General features: G+C 44.6%; 2 protein-coding genes across 3 annotated transcripts in view; both read left to right on the top strand.

Moving 5' to 3' along the window:
* LOC124187707 overlaps positions 1 to 20,418 on the top strand; it is a 106,883-nt gene extending 86,465 nt beyond the window's left edge. Inside the window, exon 6 of one of the 2 annotated variants that reach the window (XM_046579763.1) lies at positions 20,386 to 20,418. In XM_046579763.1, coding sequence (XP_046435719.1) covers positions 20,386 to 20,403 — 18 coding nt within the window. In that variant the 3' untranslated portion in view covers positions 20,404 to 20,418. Of the gene's footprint in view, positions 1 to 16,986; positions 17,036 to 20,385 lie in introns of those variants that run through there. The other variant, XM_046579764.1, reaches the window with a different exon arrangement.
* LOC124187701 (rho GTPase-activating protein 20-like) overlaps positions 1 to 21,472 on the top strand; it is a 76,665-nt gene that overhangs the window by 6,185 nt on the left and 49,008 nt on the right. The gene's annotated exons all lie outside the window — the stretch shown is intronic.

Raw genomic sequence — 21,472 nt, 5'->3', positions numbered from 1 at the left:
GAAGGAGAAGGAGAAGAATATCCTCGCCCAAACCGAGCGGCGAGCCGAGTTAACGACGCTACATTAGCCCTTTCCAGTTTCCAGTTTACCCGACTTCTTCATACCTAATTGCCGCTAATGTCAACGCCCTCTGACTTCGTGGTCACGAACTCTGCCTCTACTCGCGTTATGCCCCAGCGAGATGATAAACTTGGTCTTTTTACGCGCGGTTTTTTAACGTTCGATATTTATTGCACAGCGAAAACCATCTCACATCGAGGTTTGCATGGAAAAGTGAAGAGTACGAAAAATCGACGTACTCAATCGTGACCAGCTATGGAGATAATTATTTAGTACCTACCTACTCCCGGAGATTAACCATCGCGCTACTACGATCCTGCCATATCGCTTGTTCGAAACGTAATATCATAATCTTATAATCTTAACTAATGGCACAGGCAGTAATTCCACGCGACGTTCATCGTTTCTTGGTACAGACAGAGCCAGCTACGATGCGTGATAGGAATACCTGATCACTGTAAACTCCGAACCATTCGATTCGGCGAAAAGTTGTTATATCAGGATTGAATGAACAAAGTAGAGACAGCAATTATGAGTGGGAAGAGAAGCGTGGAGGAACACAATTGACAATGGCTGTGACAAAATTTGGGTCAGCATGATCGAAACGTGAGCAAGCTGTTAGGTTAGGTTACAGAACTAACGTCTTTGGAAATTTCACCTCCACTTTCCGATCAGCAACGTATTCTCGGAATACCAATTATTCGGTGTACAGTTTGTCCGATATAAATGCGTAAGTTTCTGGCCATTCGTATTCCAATACAAGCGATCGAATCGCGAATGTACCTTATATATACCTAATCCGGTTCAATTTTTACGCTGACTTTCTACCGCGGATGTATAAGTATAATAATCGAGAACATCGCGCGTCACTCAAGAAACGATAGAGAGTAAATTCGTGACTCGAATTGCACTGTCCCTGATGTTGGCAGCCAAGGTAAGTGTACCAGTTATTGACACGTTTCGACCCAATTATCGAACCTTTACTTTACAAAATTATAAATTGACGGCACAAATTGTAAATTTCTCGATGACTGCAACCAATCGCTAGAGGCTTACATATTGCAAAATTTATTTTTTGGTCATTTCAGGACCAAGGATCACACAAATGCAACAAAAAAATACCAATAACTGGAACACTCGTCTTAGTTACGGGACAAAGTTTCGTCGACAAATATACATCCTGTCTACTACATAACTACGCCATGATCCCAGTTTTTGCATCATCGCCGATCAGACCGCGATGCTGATAATTGAGCACGCGTTGAGCGACTCTCCAGCGGTGTTTTGCTAATCAAGGATCCATTGTTTCCCCCACTAGGAAGTGTTGAAGTTACGGTCACCGCAGCGACACGGCGTCCGTGTAGGTACACGTATAAATTCCTGCAGTCGAATGCTGCTCGGCCATTACGCAGTCGCGATGCCCGTGTGTTCACATGCCTGCGCGTGAGTTTATGTGTAATTCCATTTATAGTCTATCTCGACGAGGAGGAACTCGATCTTGGAAGGCGGTGTAACCCGGTATACCTGGTTACACGTCGGGAAACGTACCAACACCGAACCCGAGAGAAGCGCTGCGCCCTCCTCCGAGATCAATGAAGAAAAGCACGCTCTCAGCTTCTCAGCTTCTCAATGCGCACTAATTCCCTCGGTCCTACATCCGTAAGTCAGCTGTACCTGCACGGACAGCTGCGGCATTACTATCGATTTCTACAAACTTATCGATACTCCGTACAAATACACCTTGGTTTATAACGCGCGTTATACACGGCCTGTATAAATCCGATTGTCACTACCAACCGCGCCGCACCTGGCGACGTGCTGTCGTCATCCTCGTTTATGGTATTGTGGATTCGTCCGTTGCTTGATCATCTGATCCGTGCACACACGAGCCGCTGATTATGGGATTTGGAGAGGGGGCGGGCTTCGAATCATAATTCATTTTTATTGCCTGAAGAATATTATTATTCGATTCGGCATTGATTTCTAACACCTCGCCACTTTCCTGGAAGAGACTTCGTCTTCGGCTTGAATCAAATTTCTAAATTTAAGAGTTGGCTGACGTGCGCACTAAAATCGAGAACAAGAAATTCGGTCTGGATCCTGTCGAATTCAATTCAATTCGATTCGATATAACGAATAGACTGTAATATTAAAAAGTGCAGAGAGATGAGTTGACGCTTTTATATTGTAGATCGTTATATGACGCAGGTTTTTCTTACGCCAACGACAAAACACGCCAATAACTCGTATAACCGAGCGTCAAGTCAACATTGCGGTTACCGATTCTTGAAGCCGTGTATACCGCCAAGTGATATATTTTACCAATTTAACAGGATAAAGCGATCGGCTGTACGTATTGTATACCTCTAAAAAAAAAAAAAAAAAAAAAAAAAACAATTAAATGAAACACCTCATTTAATCAGCACCGCCTCGATTGCCAGCTTTGTGAGATTCTTTACACGAGTTACATAAACGTTCAAAATTACCTGAATCTGCGGGAGTGACGTACATGTACGTTTTTAAAACAATTTCACGTTACGGCGAAGAAACGTAAAGTGAGAAGAAAAAAAAATGAAATGATGTCTCGAGTTCTATCCGCCGCATACATGTACGAGGAGCGTTTCAAAGAAAAGTCTTCAATCCTGGGTACGCTAATTCGAACGTTCACCAATCCACCAATCACCAAGATGTAAGTCAACGCCGTCTTGGACGCTTTCGAGGGCCGTGGAAGAAGAGTCAGACACTTGTCGCCCAGGAATGCCAAAGGTTCCGGTTCTGATTCATGGGCGCGTCATACTCGCGCACGCCCGACTCTTAAGCCTATTTTGCAGTCGCCATCGTCGTCGTCGTCAACGCGATAAGCCGCGAGATGTAGGTATACTACACCGCCTTACCTCTCTTTCTCTCCTTTCTTTCTCTCTCGGCACGTTCTTATACGCGGTTCTTTTATCTGAGTCAGCTATTTGCCATGAGCATAAACGGCGACGATCAGGCGTGCGTGTAGATATACGGAAATCGTTGTTTCCCGATGTATTATCTACACACACGCGTGTGCGAGGAAGAAGGAAGAAAAAACGAAATAAAAAAAACATTTGCATACCAGTTTTCACAATTTTGTCTCGATATCTATCCACCTGGTCGCCGCGTTCAACTCTTATTCAATGCAAATTGTCGTCACAGAATCTTGCGCACATCTGTCCGATCTGTCCGTCTATCTATTCCATTCAGCTATACGACCCGATGGGAGAGGAAAGGCTTGGAAACTATTGAAAATCGCTGGAAAGAACCGCGAGTCCGCGACGCAGGCTCAATGCTAATTTCATTTACAACGCTTCGCAGTGTTCCGCGGTGTCTCGAACTAAACGCAACTCGAATGCTAATTCCACGTCCCACACGTCTCTTGTACCTCGTTTATTCTTACTTGCAGCGGTATGGTATAATCTACCTGCATTCTCATCCCCGATGCGAAAATGATACCGTACGTGGTAAAATTTTTCTTGTAAAAATTGCACATCGTTTTTTGTGCTAATTGTGATACCAGGTGATAATTTGAATCGTTGATTTTTTAGTACCACCAAAAATATTTTCGTACTCATTTTACCGACGTTTCTTCAATTCTGGACATTTTGCAAACTGGAAATAGATGGAGAAAAAAAAAATTGGACGTCAACCTTATCTTGAGAATCAATGAATTTCTAATCAACGTGATCAGCCGCGAATATAGTGAATGATTCAGGCTCCCGTACTATGGCGAGAGAGAGAGAGAGAGATAGAAATGAAAGGTTCGACGTCTCGTTGGGAAATCGTTGCGCGCGCCTCTGTAGGTATAATAGGAGCTGGTGCAATGCCAGTGCTCGGAATACACCGGCGTGTCTACCCGAGGAGACAAGCTGTGTAAAAAGAAGAGGATAGCCTGCACGGTGAACGGGAAGTCGGAGAGGGAGCGCGAGAGGAAGAAGGAGAAGGTTCCTTCCACCTGCAGCGCGGATTTACAATCAGCGCCGGTAAGCGAGGCCAAGGTTCCACGGCGGGTCGCACGGGTCAATTCCGTATAATACTGTAATGCCTTTGAGAGAAAAAAGAAAAGGAGCTAGAAAAATAAACAATCGGAAAGCTTGGTGAGAGAGAGAGAGAGAGAGAGAGAGAGAGAAATAAAGGTATATACGGACAACAACAGTAAGGCATTCACACGGAGAGATCAACGAATTAGCAGAACGGGCACAGGTAGACATGATCGCAGCGAGAATCGCGGATGCCGTGGATGATGTGATGGATCGTTTGAATAACGATCCTGGTCAATAAACTCTGTCCAACCGTCGACACAAAGCCCTCGATTTATACCGTAAGGAATGTATGCAGAAACCTGCTAATTGAGCAACGAAGAAAAAAGTGGAAATATCAGGATTAAAAATGCTGTCATGCGGTGTACAAGTGATTCAATCGAAGGGCTTGAATCGTATACTTTTCACAGCCGAACCAATTCTTGTACGAAATTATAAATTTGCAGCTTTGAAGAACCGACTAGGTATCCAAATTCGAAAGACAATGCGAGCTGAGAGGGCATGCGGCAGCTGACAGGCCGGATGAAGTTATGGCAACGAGTCCTAGATATTGTAAGGGCATTCCTTTGCTACCGGTAAATCGAGTTGCGCTCTTTAGTATTGTGTGCAGTGTTTCACGGCAACGGCAACGGCGACGCCGTTGCGTGTCAAATCCAAATAAATCAATACTCCGCGATTGATTGCTCCTGCTTACTTCATCAATCCTCTGGACAAGAACCGAGGACGGTTTATTCTTCCTAGGTGTCGAGCCCAGCTCCGAGATAGAGAGAGAAAGAGAGAGAGGGAGAGCACCTTCGCTTCCCTCGGCTACGCCTCTTATACGTGTATAAAGGTATTATAATGGGCCTGCGGGCACGGATATATATCGAGATGCAAGAAATACGTCGGTGAAGGTTTGAGAAGAGGAATTCGATTTGTGAAGAAATATTCTCGTGTCCGATCTGCGGTGAGGTTATTAACAAGAATTAGATTTGTGCAAAATTGTTTGCACATCGAATGTCATCGAAGAGGAAAAGAAAAGCAATTAAATGTTCGGATAACGAGTCTTGAGGAACAAGGAAAACTCGGTCCAGAGGTTGAAACTGACGACGTTACCGTAAAGATGCGTGTTTACGAAAAAACTCGAGGATTGCCTGAAATTTAGTAAAGCCTAATAAACAAAATGTACTCTCATTTTGTGGAATAATGTATATTTCCCTGATGTCTCGTTTCGTTTCGTTACGCTAAGGTTAAGAACCACATCCTCGTAGGATGTACGGATGATCGTTGGAGGTTGGTGGTTGTTGTATATCATAAGCGGGCCACGTGCCGCCGCCCCGTCGTTCGTTTATTCATGCATTTGCAAGCTCTCGAGGCAATCTCCGTTGGGTTCGTACCCTGTAATCTAAGCGCACAATGTCACGTGATTACGGGCCGGCGAAGATCGAAGTCGCGAGTTTAAGCCTACGCTCCGTGTAGATACCGTATTAAAATACGACTGGACGAGAGGATCGCGCTTCTATGTGTGTAACAGGCGACGATGGACATGTGCGCGACTATCGCGTACGAAACCCCGTGTGTTGTTATACGCGGTCTCTTCGACGAGAGCCTCCCTCTTTATCTCTTTCTCTCGAACGGTTATTTGCATCACAATGCCAAATCAACCGGTGCACCGATGCACGCTCCGAACACGTGGTGCATGCCGAGCGAGCTGCGATCTGTTCCGAGAAAGGGGCTTGGCAACTTACGCAGATGCGTGTATTTGAAAGTCCATTCCGATGCCACTTTTTACCCCTCCGATATCCGTGCGTAACATCGTACCGCTGTGAGGGGTCGTGATTCTTGCAGGGTAAGTAAAAACAAAACAAAAAATATACATTTAATCAAATTGGTCGGGGAAAATTATAAGATTTTTGTCTGGAAGAGTGAGGTAATTTCGTTCTGGCGATTTAGTGGCTACCCTGTCCTGCAGAGTCTCGTTATAATACCGTTCGCGGGGCTGTCGGGGAATCGGATTCTGAGAAGTAATGGGTGCTGTGAGTATTTTTCGTCAGTCCTGACACTCCGGCGTTATTCGACGACCTTGTTTATGATGAATTTTATGGTAACGATGGCTTAGGCGACGGTGATTTATGCCTGTTTAGATGTTTGAACGGTTCGGTCCTGCCCTCTGAATACTCAACCCTCCACCTCTCGTCCTCATCCAGCGGGGGAGTTACAGGCCACACTTCCTTCGGTTCGACTCGAAGAATACGTCCCTTGACTCTCCGGAGTGTCCCGGGTGTCCGTAAATCACGACTGATACAAGTTTTCAAACGGCAATTCAGACTTATCGCGGGCTCTTATACATCCGGATTTTATATGTAGGTATATACATATAATGCTTCTTTAAGGTCGTCATAAAAATTTTCCCTCCGCCCCATGCGGTAACCGTCGTGTTTGGAATTCACGAAGTAGTCCCTTGAAAATAGGCGTAATATTAAATTATTTGAAGTATACAACAGAGCTTTTAACTACTTCACGAAATTGCCTATCTTGAATCTAGTCTTCATTCGATGATCGCGATCTTACGACTGAAACGAAAGCATTTAACGGTAAGAATCGTCCGAGACTTCGTTTAACGAATTTCCATTTCTCTCTCGCGGTGTTTCATTGCTTATTATATAGCTGGTATATAATATGCTCGGAGCTTTGAAATCCCTCTGGTGTAATAATTCCTGCATTAGACAGCGGCCAGATACTTTCTCCGAAACGAATTCCGGAAGAACACGGGCTTTGGTATCCAATCGGCCGTGCAAATACGCGCGTGAGCATTTTACAACGCTCCTGTACCTTATACTTGTACTTCTACTTGTTATTATTAATGTCATTACTATTATTACAATGGAAGGGGGGGGGGGGGGGGGGGGGGCAATTTAACGTCCAACCATGTGCAGCCAGCCGTTACTTTATTGCTTTATAAATTCAATCAACTCTCATTCGGAATGTGCTTATTAATAGTTTATTAACTTCTGAAACAGATTTTATCATTTAGATGATATTTAGCTACTTGTATATTATACAGGGTTCGATTGATCGCGAGCGTTCTCAGGTATGTGGATCGACGTGAAATCACCCAAAGTAAATTACTCCTCGCGTTCATTTACGTTCTATTATATCATACAGTGACTCAATAAACGATAGAATTTACACGCTTTGTGGTGACGCCATCGATCCGTGTACGTTGAAAATTCAAACCCAACGTTATTCGATTAGCCTGAAGTCCAGACGAATTCCTTATGTACTTAATTTTTTTTTCTCTTAGATTTCTCATAACCACGAGACGTGCAAATTAGCAAGAAAATATCATTTCGTAATAAAAATTTTCTAACGTTGAAAAAGGTTCGTCAAAATCTCGGAGTAAGGCGTAGGACTGTCGTATCTAAATAATTTCACGGATATCTGTCCATTAATTAGGAAACATCAGCCTAATTTGCATGAGTATATTGAATCTACTATAGTGAGTAATGACATTATAGAGAGAAACGAAATGGCGCCGGCGGGTGTAAACAAGGCCACGTGTGTCACATCAAGCGAAATGAAAGTTTCACTTCACGGTGTTAGAGACTAGACGAGACATTCAGCCCATCCGACTTGGTCTGTAAATATATACGTATGTACATACTCGTGCAATGTACAACATGCGTGTGCGTTTGCCTACCGCGGCTCGAAACTCTAAACTTCGCCACTCCCTTCTTCGCTGACTCCGTTATGAATCGGGATTGCCGCGTTGCTGCAGGTAACGACGATAACAATGATAATAATAACAACAATGACAATGCGTTTAGGGAGGAAATAGAGAGAGAATAAAAAGAAGAATGATTTTAATCACACGGAATCGGGGGTCAAGGGAAAAGATTAAATTGTGCGATAAAGATCGGTCCATCTCTTTACGACTGACAAGAGACGGACCCCAAAGTCCGAACCGTTCGGTTTACATTCTGGGAAGTTTTTTCTTTCATCCCTTTGACGCTCCCTCAAATCGCCATTGTGCTGCTTTAAATCCGGGTGAAATATCATGTATACATTGGAGTGAGCGAGTTCGAATCGCTGCCGCAGCATCTCGCGTCGTCTCGACTCGACGCGATGTCTCCCTCTCGCGCCAACAAACCCCTCTATTTTCTAACTTCAATGGCACCCAAGGAAAGCCCGCAGCTTACAGCTGTCCCCATTGAAAAAATGAACGCTTGACGAGCGTCCTACGGGGACCAGACGCTAAAAAATGGGGGACCATTGTACGACTGTCAGACTCCGTAAGCGTACACCTCGAGGTTGCCTATCCTCGCCAATCCAATCACCCGGTATCTCATGTTTATGCTGATTTCACTTAGCGTTATGCTCTCGCTGATGCAGGCGTGAAGAAATGCAGAAAAAGTTTTTATTGTGTTATGATTAATACCGATTGTAAAGATCGTCGTTATTGAGGTATTATACTCCGGGAAACAAAGAACTATACAACTTTCCCGAAGATTGGCTGGGAACTTGTCAATAATTACGAAGGAAGAGACGATCTACTTATAAACGCAATGGTATGTGTCCCGTGATAAAAACTTCTTTCCCCTCGCCGTATTTCCGCGAAACATCTCACAAACTTTCTTCGTTTCGTACGCTAGTAGTATTAATTATACTTTAACCCCATAGTATCAGGTCTGGATTATATATTTTTGCATGGATTGATTTTACGTGAAGCTCCTTAACTCGGCAGCGTTTCAGGGATGGTTAATGGGCCGGTATATCTTCGTGTCGCTACCCTGCCGTTCGGCACTACGTTTGTGGTAATTTAGGGTACGCATGTGTGAATGGGCAGATACGTAGCGACACGCGGATCGTTTTGTCGCGGCGAGCACAGCATCCCCCATAAACCTGTCGGGTGGTAAAACTTATTGCGGACGCATGTCGAATGGGACCGTGATCACGGTAGATAGTCTTGATACCGCGGACAGTCGATAGGCGATAACTATCGTTCGCCAAGTAAAGAGGGTTCAAGGAACGATCTCCGCGTTGCTATGGTGTGATGGTGGTGGTGGTTATTCTCACCTTATAGCAGCTCGCTCGCATCCGCGCTTTACACTTCCTGAACCTCGTACAAAAATTCTTCTCAACCGTGCAGTGTGCATGCGTTATACCTACCTTTATAGCTGTGCAACGCGCACGTCGAAGAGTCCGTCTTGCCATCCACCGCGCGCCGCTTGGTAATCGTGTGTATATAAGTAGAAACTTTACTTACTTACGCGTGAGAGTAACTCACGATTTCTTGACACACTTATTGTTAGACGGCGACCGCGACCGCAATGCGCGTCTTCGCCTCTCGGTTCGCCTTCCGGTATCGGTATACGGATACAGGGTCTTTGCAAATGATGCGGAACTCTAAGGTATACCCGTATACGTGACATATTAATGTATCGTGTGAGTAATATGTCAGGAAGCTCCAACGCGTTACAAACGGTCGAAAGTTAAAAGCTACCTTCAACGATCGGGCAAATCTGGTATCGTGGAGAAATTTTACAGCTTTGCTGTTTTCGTTCGCGATAATCTCACAAATTCACCGGTTATTTGGAATATGAAAAGAAAATCATTCCAAGTATGTATAGCTCATACGACGAATGAAACCATGTACGTACATACCGCCAAGAAACTTGAATTCCGATTTTTATCTCTTTGCCGTTTAATTTTCTATTATCACAATACCGTTTCTTGGTAAAGAGTTGTCCCTATTTGTTCGCCGGTAATTTCTGTAGAATATGTAGGTGTGTAGGTGCTGGATAAACGCGCACGCGCGGCATGTGCCTTACAGAGGACCGTTTAGGTATTCCTCTACAACGTATATGGTTATATGTGTACACGTAGAGACGTTTCATACGTTATTATACTTCCCTCGGCACTTTCTTTACAACCGGTATAGGTACTAATTATTATTGATCTGTGTCGCGGCGTCTTTCCCCAGCCTCTCGCGTGTTGCATCCTCGCCTTCAGCAACAGCAGCAGCAGCGGCTATCGGGTATATTTACCAACGGCAAACAGTAGAGAAATCGACCTGGTCCACACAGCTCGATATTCTCCTCTTCATCCGACCCGCAAAGCACCGGCAGCGGTGCACTTTTCCACATTATTCCATTCACCTCCTTATTAAGCGGTTGTCCGCGGTAAGAGATTCTCGCAAAAATTGAAATTGAAAATTACACCGCCGCGCCGCCACCTCGGACTCCCGAGAGCTTCTCAGCTTCGCTCGATTCTTAGTATAAAAAAAAAAAAAAGGAAAAGAAAGAATGGAAAGAAACACGTACCAACCTTATACCCGTGACGACAAAGGAGATCATCTATTTCGCCGACTGTGCGCTGTTGAAGTAGGTGAGAAGAAACTGTAGCCTTGCGCGCAAACACAGTGCAATGCAATGCAATGCAATAGCGCATACGGGTAGAGTCAGTCAGTCAGTCAGTCAGTCAGTCAGTCAGTCAGTCAGTCAGGTGCGCGAGTCAACGAAAGGGGTTTGTAACAGTTAAAACGGTGTAATCCACGGTGCATGTTGTATTACAGTTGCTGTTCGGCGGGTGAGATTGCTGGCTAAGATTTCTCGGAGTTTATAACCTTGGGTTACCCGATTCTTAAATGCACTCTGCTCGTATACAATATGCCCGCAACTGCAGACCGTTCGTCAACTCTCACAATAATATTCCCGAGGGCATTATTTGCAGTGCTAAACAAGAGAGAAAGAGAGAAATTTTCTCTCGTATATGTATACGGTACGCCTATACCGCCGATATGGTGCGCAGCGTTCCCATTGACGGTTACGGAAATTCATGGGCTTCTTGATTATACACGCCGCCGCGTTGCTGGTGTGTAGGATCGATTTAGAAACTATCCTGACTCTCTATTGATCCCGACGTCGACGTGGCTTCCTTGGCTAGAAATCGGTTATACCGCTACGGAGTGCCTCGTTGTTACTTCGGTAACTATTGGACCTGTTCAAAGTCACTTTTTGTCCAAGGTATGTTTGTCTTCCCCCCAGCAGCCTTCCTACTTGCCTGCAGGCGCCGTGTTTTTTTAGCTTCGTGTTAACCGCACCGGGACTTACGAAACTCACGGGACTGACCGGACACTCAAGGCCCATTACCACGATTACGCGAAATCTGCGTTTCGATAATTTCATATTTTGCAATTGAGCATACCAACCCTGGAAAATTGATTCGCTCTATTAAAGTATCGTCGGCACCAAAAATAAAAGAAAAATCACGCGGATCGAATCCTCAAATATCATGTATTATTCACTCCAATTTCTGATTTCGAAAAAACTGAGGGGTTCGGTATTGGCTACTACGCTTATTAGAACGTAGCCCTATAGAGCTGATTTTCGAAAAAATAAATAATTGCGCACGGTAGTGATAAGGAGAGCAAGGCTGATTCTTATTGTACAGTGCGAGAGTCTTATCGGAACAAAAAACACGTTGGTAACTATACACGAGTGAACAAGAAGGAGAAGAAGAAGAAGAAGTAGACTTCTTCCGACATAACCTCCGTGCGTAATTGTATAACAATTTAATTTAATTGTCTAATTAAAAAAGCAGCACAGATAAAACGTAAGTATCGTATGAATAGCGCCTCCGCGGTATAGTAATAACGCGAGAGTGCAATTGCACTTTTCGCATCGCCCCAAGAAGAGATGATACGTACGTTTATCATATTAAAAGCACGAGAGGAGCCACGCAGTGAGATACGTTCACGTAGGTATACGTATACATGTAACGTGGGCAAGTTGTGTTTTCCCACAGTTCCGGGAGGGACTCGGCGGAAACAACTCGTGCAACGTACTAACATCCGGCGCCTCCTTCCGGTCTGTCCCCCCGTTCAATGTTGCCGTACCTGGCGTATTCGGTCGTTGCCTCTACTCGGTTAACAACTTTTCACAAAGTCAACCAATCGTCGCGCGTCGTGCGTATAAGGATGCAGAGAAGAGAACAACCTTTATAATATACACAGAATCGTAGTCGTAGACAATAATTACGTCTCGAGACGTGAATAGGAACAAGGGTTAAAAACATCAAACCACTTATCACTTCTACTTTTTCCCACATTCGATGAGATGTAAAGAAATGTTCGCTGTTTTGCTATTCTGTAAAAATGTATAGAAAATGGGATAGATCGAATACTTTTTTACTTCATACAGATGCTTACACCTAACACACCGAGATAGGGAACAGACCAGCTTAAATTCTTTAAGCCCCATTCGTACAGGTTGTGTATCTAGATATTATTGTTATCTTCAAGTTCACGGTTCTTTCTCATATTCTTTTACCGTGAAGAAAGAAAAGAAAACAAAGTGCGATTTGTCCGAATGTGAGGTTCTACCGAATTACCGAAAATGGCATGGCCAAAGTTAATCCGGTACCAATTGACTCTCTCGGTGTAAAGTTGCACGCTAATTGACAATGGCGTATTGTGACCAAGGTGTGCGGTAATTGGAATATCGTGTCTCTTGAAATCAGGCCCCCCTCCATCGTGTGAGGTAACTTAGGTACATCTGCACGTTTATTAACGAATACGCTGCATCGCCTGTTTGGCCAGAATTAATCCCGCTGTGAATGCTTACTATCTTATTTAACTTCTCGGTTCGGTATCGTGCTCGCACGTCAGCCTCGGAGATAGACCGTCTATCTGTTGAAAATGAAACGTCAAAGCTCTGCATTAAATTCCTCGAGGTCCCTCGACTCCACGCACGCGTTACAATACCTTACATGTTACATGTTACACGTTATAATCCTGTCGTTCCCGGGTAGGTCGGTCGCTGGGAAGAACCCTTCTTATAATGTAATTACTTTCTATCTGGGTCAGCAGACGCATTCAAAGTCAATTTTAAAATGCATAGAATCCGAACCACCGAGGATGTCGGTCCCCGTTCCCTCGTTCCCTTCTTCCCTCGTCAGTCTACGAACGCTTCAGATTAAAAACTGGTTATTATCGGCCTCTGCGCTACTAGAATTAAATAAATTCAGACGAGAAGATTAATGTTCACCGCGTTCCTAGAGCACCCGGGATTTATGTACGTTCAGGTCCAGATTCGGTAGACGAAGCTGCGCGCGGCGGGTTTCTTGCCGCGGATGAAGTGTCGGGATAGTTTCGAGGCCTCAAGGTCAAGGTCTCAATCCTCGAATTCGCGTGTTTCCAACTCGTGGCGAACAGTTTGACGAGAAGAGGTAGAAAAAAAAATTTGAAATAAGTAAACAACAACGCGCGCTAGACTAAAATACGTTAAACGCTCCTCGGGTACTTTTTGCCACCTGGTCCCCGACAATTGTTCAGCAGGTAGGTATCGAATCCTCGAACGTTTCTTCGTTAGAGAGAATTCAAGGTCTCGGATGATCGGTCACGTTTCCGATTGCCATCGTATTCGAACAATCGAACGACGATGACGTCCATCTACCCGTACATAATATCCATCGTGCACCGAAATGTCGATTCTGCACTCACGGAACGACCGCCGATAATCGCCCGGAGCGCAATTAACGTTTACGAAATTTGTATCCCCGTGCGTGCTAGGATTATACACATTTCGAAAGGTGGCACACTTAGAATTTCATTCCGCGCTTATTACAGGCGTACATTATCATAAGTCTCAGATCGAAGAACGCGTCGCTGAACGGCGAAGGCAGTCATCGTCAAATTAGTACTCGAACCCCGATACCGGATCTTAGTAAATAAAAAAAAGGTTTTCGACAGCAGGTGTAGAGCGTCGTCGACACGCCCACGGAGAACGTATTTTTGTAACGTATCTGCAATCCCTCTGTTACATACCCGGTATCGGTAAAGTCCTCGAAAATATTACGTAAGAATTTTTGCCGGCGAGGCTCGACTTCGTTAAACCGAAACTTCGATACTCGGGCAATATATCTATAGGTAGACCTCGGCTTCCCCGGTGAAGAAATGCCTCAAAACTTACGTCATTCGGTACTGTTACACCGTCTGCATGTCACGAGCTTAACCCCGCCAATTTCCGTTCGGTCGAATCGCAAATTTGCCTTTTATCGCCAAGAAGATCGACATTCGTCGTTACTAATTGGGGAAGAATTTTTCACTTCCACAAGGGCTGTGGGTAAGGTCGTTAGCTGTAGGAGGTATGGAATTTGTTTTTCTCTCTTTGTCTTCGCGAAAATCGTCTCCGCTAGATTTTCTCCGCCAATGCTCGACGGGTTTTAGTTGTGTTCGTTTCTGGCTTGGTTTGTCTCGTCTCGTTTTGCTTCTGTTTCCGCTCCAGATACAGACCGGGTACGCCTTCTTCAGGCAGTGACGATTAGAGGGCGCGACTGGGATACGAAACAACGACCGTGTGAGAATTCTGCGATGAATAAAAAGCGGAGAAAAAAGCAAACAAGGAATAATCGTAGAGAGGAAAAAACATGCTTTTTCCTCAGTGAACAGGTGTGAGAACTCCGCAGCGGCAGAATCGAGTAAATCGCAATCTGCTATTGCTATTTGTGAACCGCTGTGTAAATTTCTTATCAACTCACGCCGCTTTTAACTTATTTTTTATCGATCCAAATACGCAATTGCACAGCCGTTTTCCTATCGAAATAGATAGAGGCGTTCGTATACGCTCCTCGATCGTTTATTATACATGTCGTGTTTATCGTGCTTAGGTTCCGTGCTGAAACAACATCGTCGAGAGTGTCCGACGAGCCGAGACGACAGGTTCGGTTAAGCATTCCATGTGAAATAACAACTCCGGGTTATACGTATTATACATGTATACATATGCCTATGTTGTTTTTACAAATAGCTTATATTAGTTTATGTTCGTTCCATGCAGCCACTCGGAGTTGCGGATCGGGAAGAAAAAACTTTGAACCAAAACAGCGTGAGAATTCCACTTAAATTTTCGATTGCGCGGAAAACATTTGCAAAAATATCTCTTGTTAAAGAAAATATTTTTCATTTTTAACTTCTTAATTCAATTTAACAGCCGGTTGCCTCGTGTTTATAATCTGAAAACAAACGTGGATCGTATCATTTTACAATATGCAGCGTAGTAACGGCGCAGTGTGTAATTAAATACAGATTATACGTTTCGTGTAATTGACGTTCCAAGGATACATAACAGATAATTTTTACCTGGAAATAAGTGAAAATCTTGGACTACGCGTCGAGTCGATGATTCACTCACAGTTCTTAGAAAATTTCAAGTACACTCAAGCAATTTGGTTTTCAAATTATATATAATCATTTGGGAAGTTGGGCTTTTTTTACGTCGTGTATTTCAAGAGGAAAAATTTTTCACGAATCACGTCATCGATTCGTCGAGGTTCGCAATTATCCTGCATTATTGAATTTTTGTTGTGTTTAAAAAATTTGGCGCGTGCATGGGAACGAAAGAAACTGGCACATCTTATTTTTTGCATCTTTAACCGAACCCCGAATATCCGTTGATGTAAAATATATAAATCTGATATAAAAGTCACGATTAATGCAAACACGCCGTAATTTGTTTGAAACACAAAATTCGAGTGGTAGGTGCTTTTGTCCAAATAGCCCAATTCCAACCCTCTTCCGGCTTCCGGAGAAATCCTCCCCTCCGGATTTTGTACCTCTATAGATACGGGCTAACGCGCAGGAAGGTGTAGGTGCATCTCGACTGCACGGTGGCAAGTCGCACCCCACGCTTCCAATCATGAACCAACCAGCTAAAAGCTCGCGTAACCTGTACAGTAGCACCTGTTGCTCGAACGCGGCGCAGCCGACTTACGCTCTCACGCGCCACGCACGCACGTTGCACGCAACGCGTACGCAGATCGAAACAATTACACTATGCAATAAATTAAACACTGTATTTTTTTCACTGGGTTCGCAGTGTGCGATTATGATTCTTCACCTTAAAGTCAAGTGAGGTTTATAAATTCTTACATAACGTCTGATTTTATAGTGAAAAGTGGTTGTTGATTTTTTTTAAAATCATTTGAATAAGCGACGCAAAAATTTATTTTTCGTTAAAAAAAGCTGTATTATTCTTGAACGATTGACTTTCCTCTTGTAGTCAATTAATTATCACGGTATTTCTATGAAAGCACCAACGATAGTCTGCAAGCATGATTGGTTCCCATATTCTGTGTTGATAACGCTTCTCGAACTTTGGCTATTTCCTGATAAAAGCGTTTCCTGCGTCCATCCCTTACTGAACCCATGTTTTCCGAAAAGCAACTCTAACGGGAGTGTAGAAAATGGATTTTCAACGACAAATTGCATCCTAGTTTATGATGAGCAGTCAGCATCAATTTAATTTTTTCATGGAAATCTGGTGACTTGTGGTTGCCGAGGAAATGAGGTTGGCGGGGCAAAGATCGATAGGTACCTACTTGTTATTAATTTTGTTACGACATGATCGTAGCATGGACGTAATTTGCGAAAATTTCTTTGATAGTACAAAAATATTGTTCGATTTCACTTTGCGATGGTTCATTTTATTCACAAGACTATTTTTCCACGATTCACTTTCTTTTTTATCATCCTGACATCGTTGAATATTTCATTCAACAACATTCCACCAACACTGATTATCATTACGAGTCCATCGGTCAACCAACCTCCTTAAGGGACTCTAACGCCGAACCAAAGACCGATAAATCCTCATTCTGTAGCAGTTCGAAGTTTTGGATACTTCTTTTGAATTTGATGAGAATTTTTTCACGGATTAGAAAAAGTTTCGAACAATTGAGCAGAAATTTGTTCACCAAACGATTCGATTGTAGGGACTTTGTATCATCGGAGAATTCAGAGAGCCTCGTTCCAGGATCTTCGACGTCTCGCGCAGCTCCGAGGCGCCCTTAATTACACTCACTCAACGATACTGGTTTACGTCCGTAGGTACGCGAGGCATAATATACGAGGTGGCTAAGGCAAGTTGAGAATCGATTTGGTTCAAGGAGAATACGTGATCTTTTCATGCAGACATCATGACTCTCCCGTCTGGATGAAACGAAGCGCGTACGGTTTATACGTTGGTACGTATAATGCTTTTACTTTGGTTTAAACGCCTCGAGGAGACACAGGTATATAATATCCCTGATGACCCGCTGGAAATTAACATCCTTCTCCCTAATGGGTCGTTACGCTGTTCCGCGAAACAATTTTGCATCGCAAATATAAATTCCTGCTCGCTAAGGCGTGATTACTTTCGCATCAGAAGGAGAAAAAGGTTAGAAAATTGATTGGGATGAAAGAACTAAGCAGGTTGAAGCTCTTGACGATTCTCTTGCCTATATCAACTGAAAGAGTCGTTTACGGTAACTCATGATTAAGTAAGAATATTAGAATTTCTTCAAAGATTTCTTTCTCGACTCTTATCTGTAAGTCTAGAATAAGACTATTTGAAATTGAAAAGATTGTCTCCTTGATGAATATCGGATGAAATTTCAGTACCCTCTTCGACTTTCGGGAAACAACGACATCGGCCGCATGCAGAATCGTATAATTAAAATATGCAAATTTGCACGAAGTTCGCGGGGGCGGAGAGCATACGTTGTAAATTAATGGCAATCGTGCGTGAGATGCGTAGGCAGGCAGCAGTACCTTTAACATTACCATCCGACTTCTTTCCTTTTGAAGACAGCGAAGAAATGATCTGTGCTGCGTACGTGACGCGTCACCTTTCGTCTAGGCGCCCGGAATCTCTCGGTGGCCTTTCGCAAACCGTTAACCGAAGCCATTCGATTACACCTAGCCTGGCCTAACCTAACAGAACCTAATCCACTCGACCCTGGCAGGTATGTACACAGCGCAGGTAATTGGAAGGTTGAAGTCATTCACCGACTGACCAATATCCGTTAGAATTCAGCGGAAGAAAGACTTTTCCCGCAGGACCTGGAGTACTATTTTAACTCGCACTGCAGGCTTCCTGCCGATGTTCTCTATCGTGCCGTATTATATGTATACGAAGCACGGTTATCATACTTGGAGAACATCGAGGAGTAGGATAAAAAAAAGAAAGGGCACCGTAAATATCGAAGAAACGTGAGGACGCTGCGGCGGTTTGCGGACGAGCTGCTAAAACCAAGGCCCAACTCCCGGCTCTTCGCGGCTCGACGCCTCCATTGAGAATAAAATTTTTTACCAAAGTCCTGAATGAGCACCGCATATAACGAGTTTGCGGCCCGTCCTCTCCTACCTCGGTCTTCCTTTCCCTCCGCATCGCCAGGCTGTCCTACAGGCTCGCACATCGCGGCTAAGATACCGCGAGTTATAAGCAAATTGTGAGCCCCACGCGTGCGAATTCCACCTGAAACGTTCGCGGAACGAATCACGGGATGCGAAAGAGCCGTTTACCCACACAAAGAACACCGAGTTCCGAAGGGACGTTTGCCTTTTATTGTTCCCCTCGGATAGGATATTTGCAATTCGCAGTTGTCCGGTTCAGCTGTGTGGAAGCGAATCGTAATCGAGTTCTGATCTGGTGGTCGACATTTTCAGTAACTATCAATTATTGCTGCAGACAGGAGGATATACAAATTACATCGAAGTACTTCTTGATCGTTGTTGTCTTGGTCAAAAACATTATTCTGTATGATTCAATGCGAGTAAGAAATAATCGTAAATTTTTCCAACGCTGCTCTTTGTCAACGGTGGAAAGAAATTTGCAAAACAAGAATAAAAATGAATGTAACGAAATTGGATGTAGAGATTCATGGTTCATTCTACCGCCCAGTCGCCTCGTGAATGCGTTTTGGCAAAAGGGTACTACTGGCCCGACCCAACCGAACTCAACTTAACTGCCTCTTGATCCAATCTTATTTACCCACCGATCGATGTAAAGCCCTACGAAGGTTCCTGGCTGGCTGCCTTGGAGCTTCAAGGGCGGAATTCGTTTGAACGTGAGAATATCGCCGTGAGATTGTGAACAAGCACTTGACGCACGACGTTTTCGAAGACTGCGGTGAACTTTTAGATACCTCGCGAAGGATTCAGCTTCACTGTGACTTTCCCCATCGGTTTCATACGAACATTTCCATGCTCAGTTCCGCAAACTTGGAACTCGTACCTGACGGTTCTTACCCGCAGGAAAGTCGAAGCTGAATTCTTTTCTCGTCGATCACTAGCTACCTATTACGCGTACTACACACTCAATTCACCAACCGCAAACAAACTTCTCGAATTTGGATGAAAATAATATGCGGATAAAGAGAGGACCAGGCGAACCCCGCAAGCAACTGGAATTCCAGAGGATTCCGCGTCGGGCCGGTACAACGAGAACGAGTCTCTCCTCCTCTTCGGGTTTCTCCGCTTCTGCGGGTTAATACATGAACACGAACCTACGTCGACGCACACGCACGTGTTAACGCATCGACGCTCGCACACGGCAGGTCGCCTCCGTAACGCACAAGATGGCCTTCGCTCCGAATAATTACACAGATGATTTTTTTTTTTATCTTCCCTCAACCCGGCTCCCTGACTCGTCTTCGGCTGAACCCGCGGCTCCCGATTACCCGCCACTCGGGCGTCAGGTTCTTCGTGGTGATAATCTCGTTCCCACTTTTGCGGACGACCGAGAAAACGACCTTCCGTCGCCTTTCGCGTCCTCCACGCCCGCTTCTCCCTTTCCGAATTCCCTTCTCTTCTCGGTCCAGCGTTTCGTTTCTTTTTTTTTTCTTCATCTTCTTTTTTTAAAGAATTTTGAGGAAACGCCGATTCAGCTCGTGTCTAGACTCGGCTATTACGTTACGGGCTTGGCTTGTCCCACCCCGGGCAATGGGGCAGATGCTCGAGCAGATGCTCCTGGATCTACGATGCCCCAACTGTCATTCCTCTGCCCGCTACTCCGAAGACGAAGGAAAATTCATTCGACTCTTCGTAAGGAGGCTTCTCGCGTTCCCAGTTTTGAAGGTCCTTTATTTTTATGCCTCCATCTTTCGAAGGAATTGCAATTATCTGCGCCGATTGCAATAACCGGATTAGTAAATCTGGCTTATGCTTATCCACGTGGTGAACCGCCTTCGAGCCAGGCCAACGAAGCACTGTTCCCAATCCTTCTCGGGCTCAATTTAGTTAGACCGTCCGAGGTCCCCGTAATTTGGCCTTGAAATTCACCGGAGTAATACTCACTTGTTCCGAATGCGGAGAGGTGACGTAGAGTGTGAAACGTGTCTAATGTACACACAAACGTTCCCGTTACTAATTACTTACAGCCAAGACATAAACGCCACGACAGCAGAGGAAACCTGGCGTTTGAACTTTGCACCGTTTATAGCTTTTCCGTATTTTCTGTTTCAGGTAAGCCACTGCGTTTGATGCAATCTTCTTTCGTCTATTAGCCGTCGAAGGCACTGTGCGAAACTAAACCCTGGTCGTGAGTAGACAAACAACCGTTATAATTGTACCCCGTATACATCGTACTTATCTTGCGGCGTTAAGGATAATATTTTTCAGTATTCAGAATGTTCGGAATTCGTATTATAGGAAATTACGCTGCCATGGGCGCAATTTCCGCGTACAATGCGGGCAAATGATTTTCGGGCTTTGAGAAAGGCGCCACTTCGCGGATCCGGCTACAACAGCATTATGTAATTGCCTTGGTTTAAGACGGGCCGAGAAGTCGAAACGATTTGGAGCAGATTGCAGTCGGTCCGTTCTTCTCCGAGTCGAGACAGAAGGACGATTCGTTCTGTTCCTCGGCAAGAGATCACTGTAATTTTCATTATCGTGCAGGAAAGGAACGCGTGTCTGTGACTCGGTGTAATCTACATTTAATAAGGGCATTCCATCTCGGCTGACTTTTGACCGTCTTACATGTATGCGTACGAACGGGATGACGTGTGTGTTTTCCAAGCTGCATCGACAGCGCGTAAGTTTGTATGAGTCAAGCTAGCCGAGTTTCGTGCAGGGAGTGTTGATGGACGGAGAAACGAAGAAGAAACGGTCCGTAATAATCCAAGTTCTAGGAACAAGACGAATCTTTTTGTCGAAAAACAAACCCCGATGAGATACAACACAGGACGTGGCAATATGCCCGAGGAAAAACACCCGGGTATTGAATTACCGGGGATTCGTTCTGCCGCCACCGCCGCCGCCGCCATCCTGCAGCCTGCAACCTGCAGAAGTCTTCTGCAACCGACGGACGGCGAATCGATCGAATAACCATCCTCGGCCCCCACCGACACTTGAATCGCGCATAGCGGGTCCGCCTGGGAGTACGGAATCCTCGATTGCAAAAAACTATACGTATCGGGCAATTGACCGCACGCCCAACCGTGACCAATGACATTAAACTGGGCCTGTTCTCTTCCTCGTTGGCTCTTGTCACCTTTGCCTCCCAAACACCCGGGGTGTTTCAGTCGCCGCTGAACATCCGTCGCGTATT

Source organism: Neodiprion fabricii, chromosome 1 (genome assembly GCF_021155785.1).
Source record: "Neodiprion fabricii isolate iyNeoFabr1 chromosome 1, iyNeoFabr1.1, whole genome shotgun sequence".
NCBI classification, from domain to species: Eukaryota; Metazoa; Arthropoda; class Insecta; order Hymenoptera; family Diprionidae; genus Neodiprion; species Neodiprion fabricii.
Note: the sequence above shows the minus strand (reverse complement) of the source record. Positions and strands in the feature narration are given on the sequence as shown.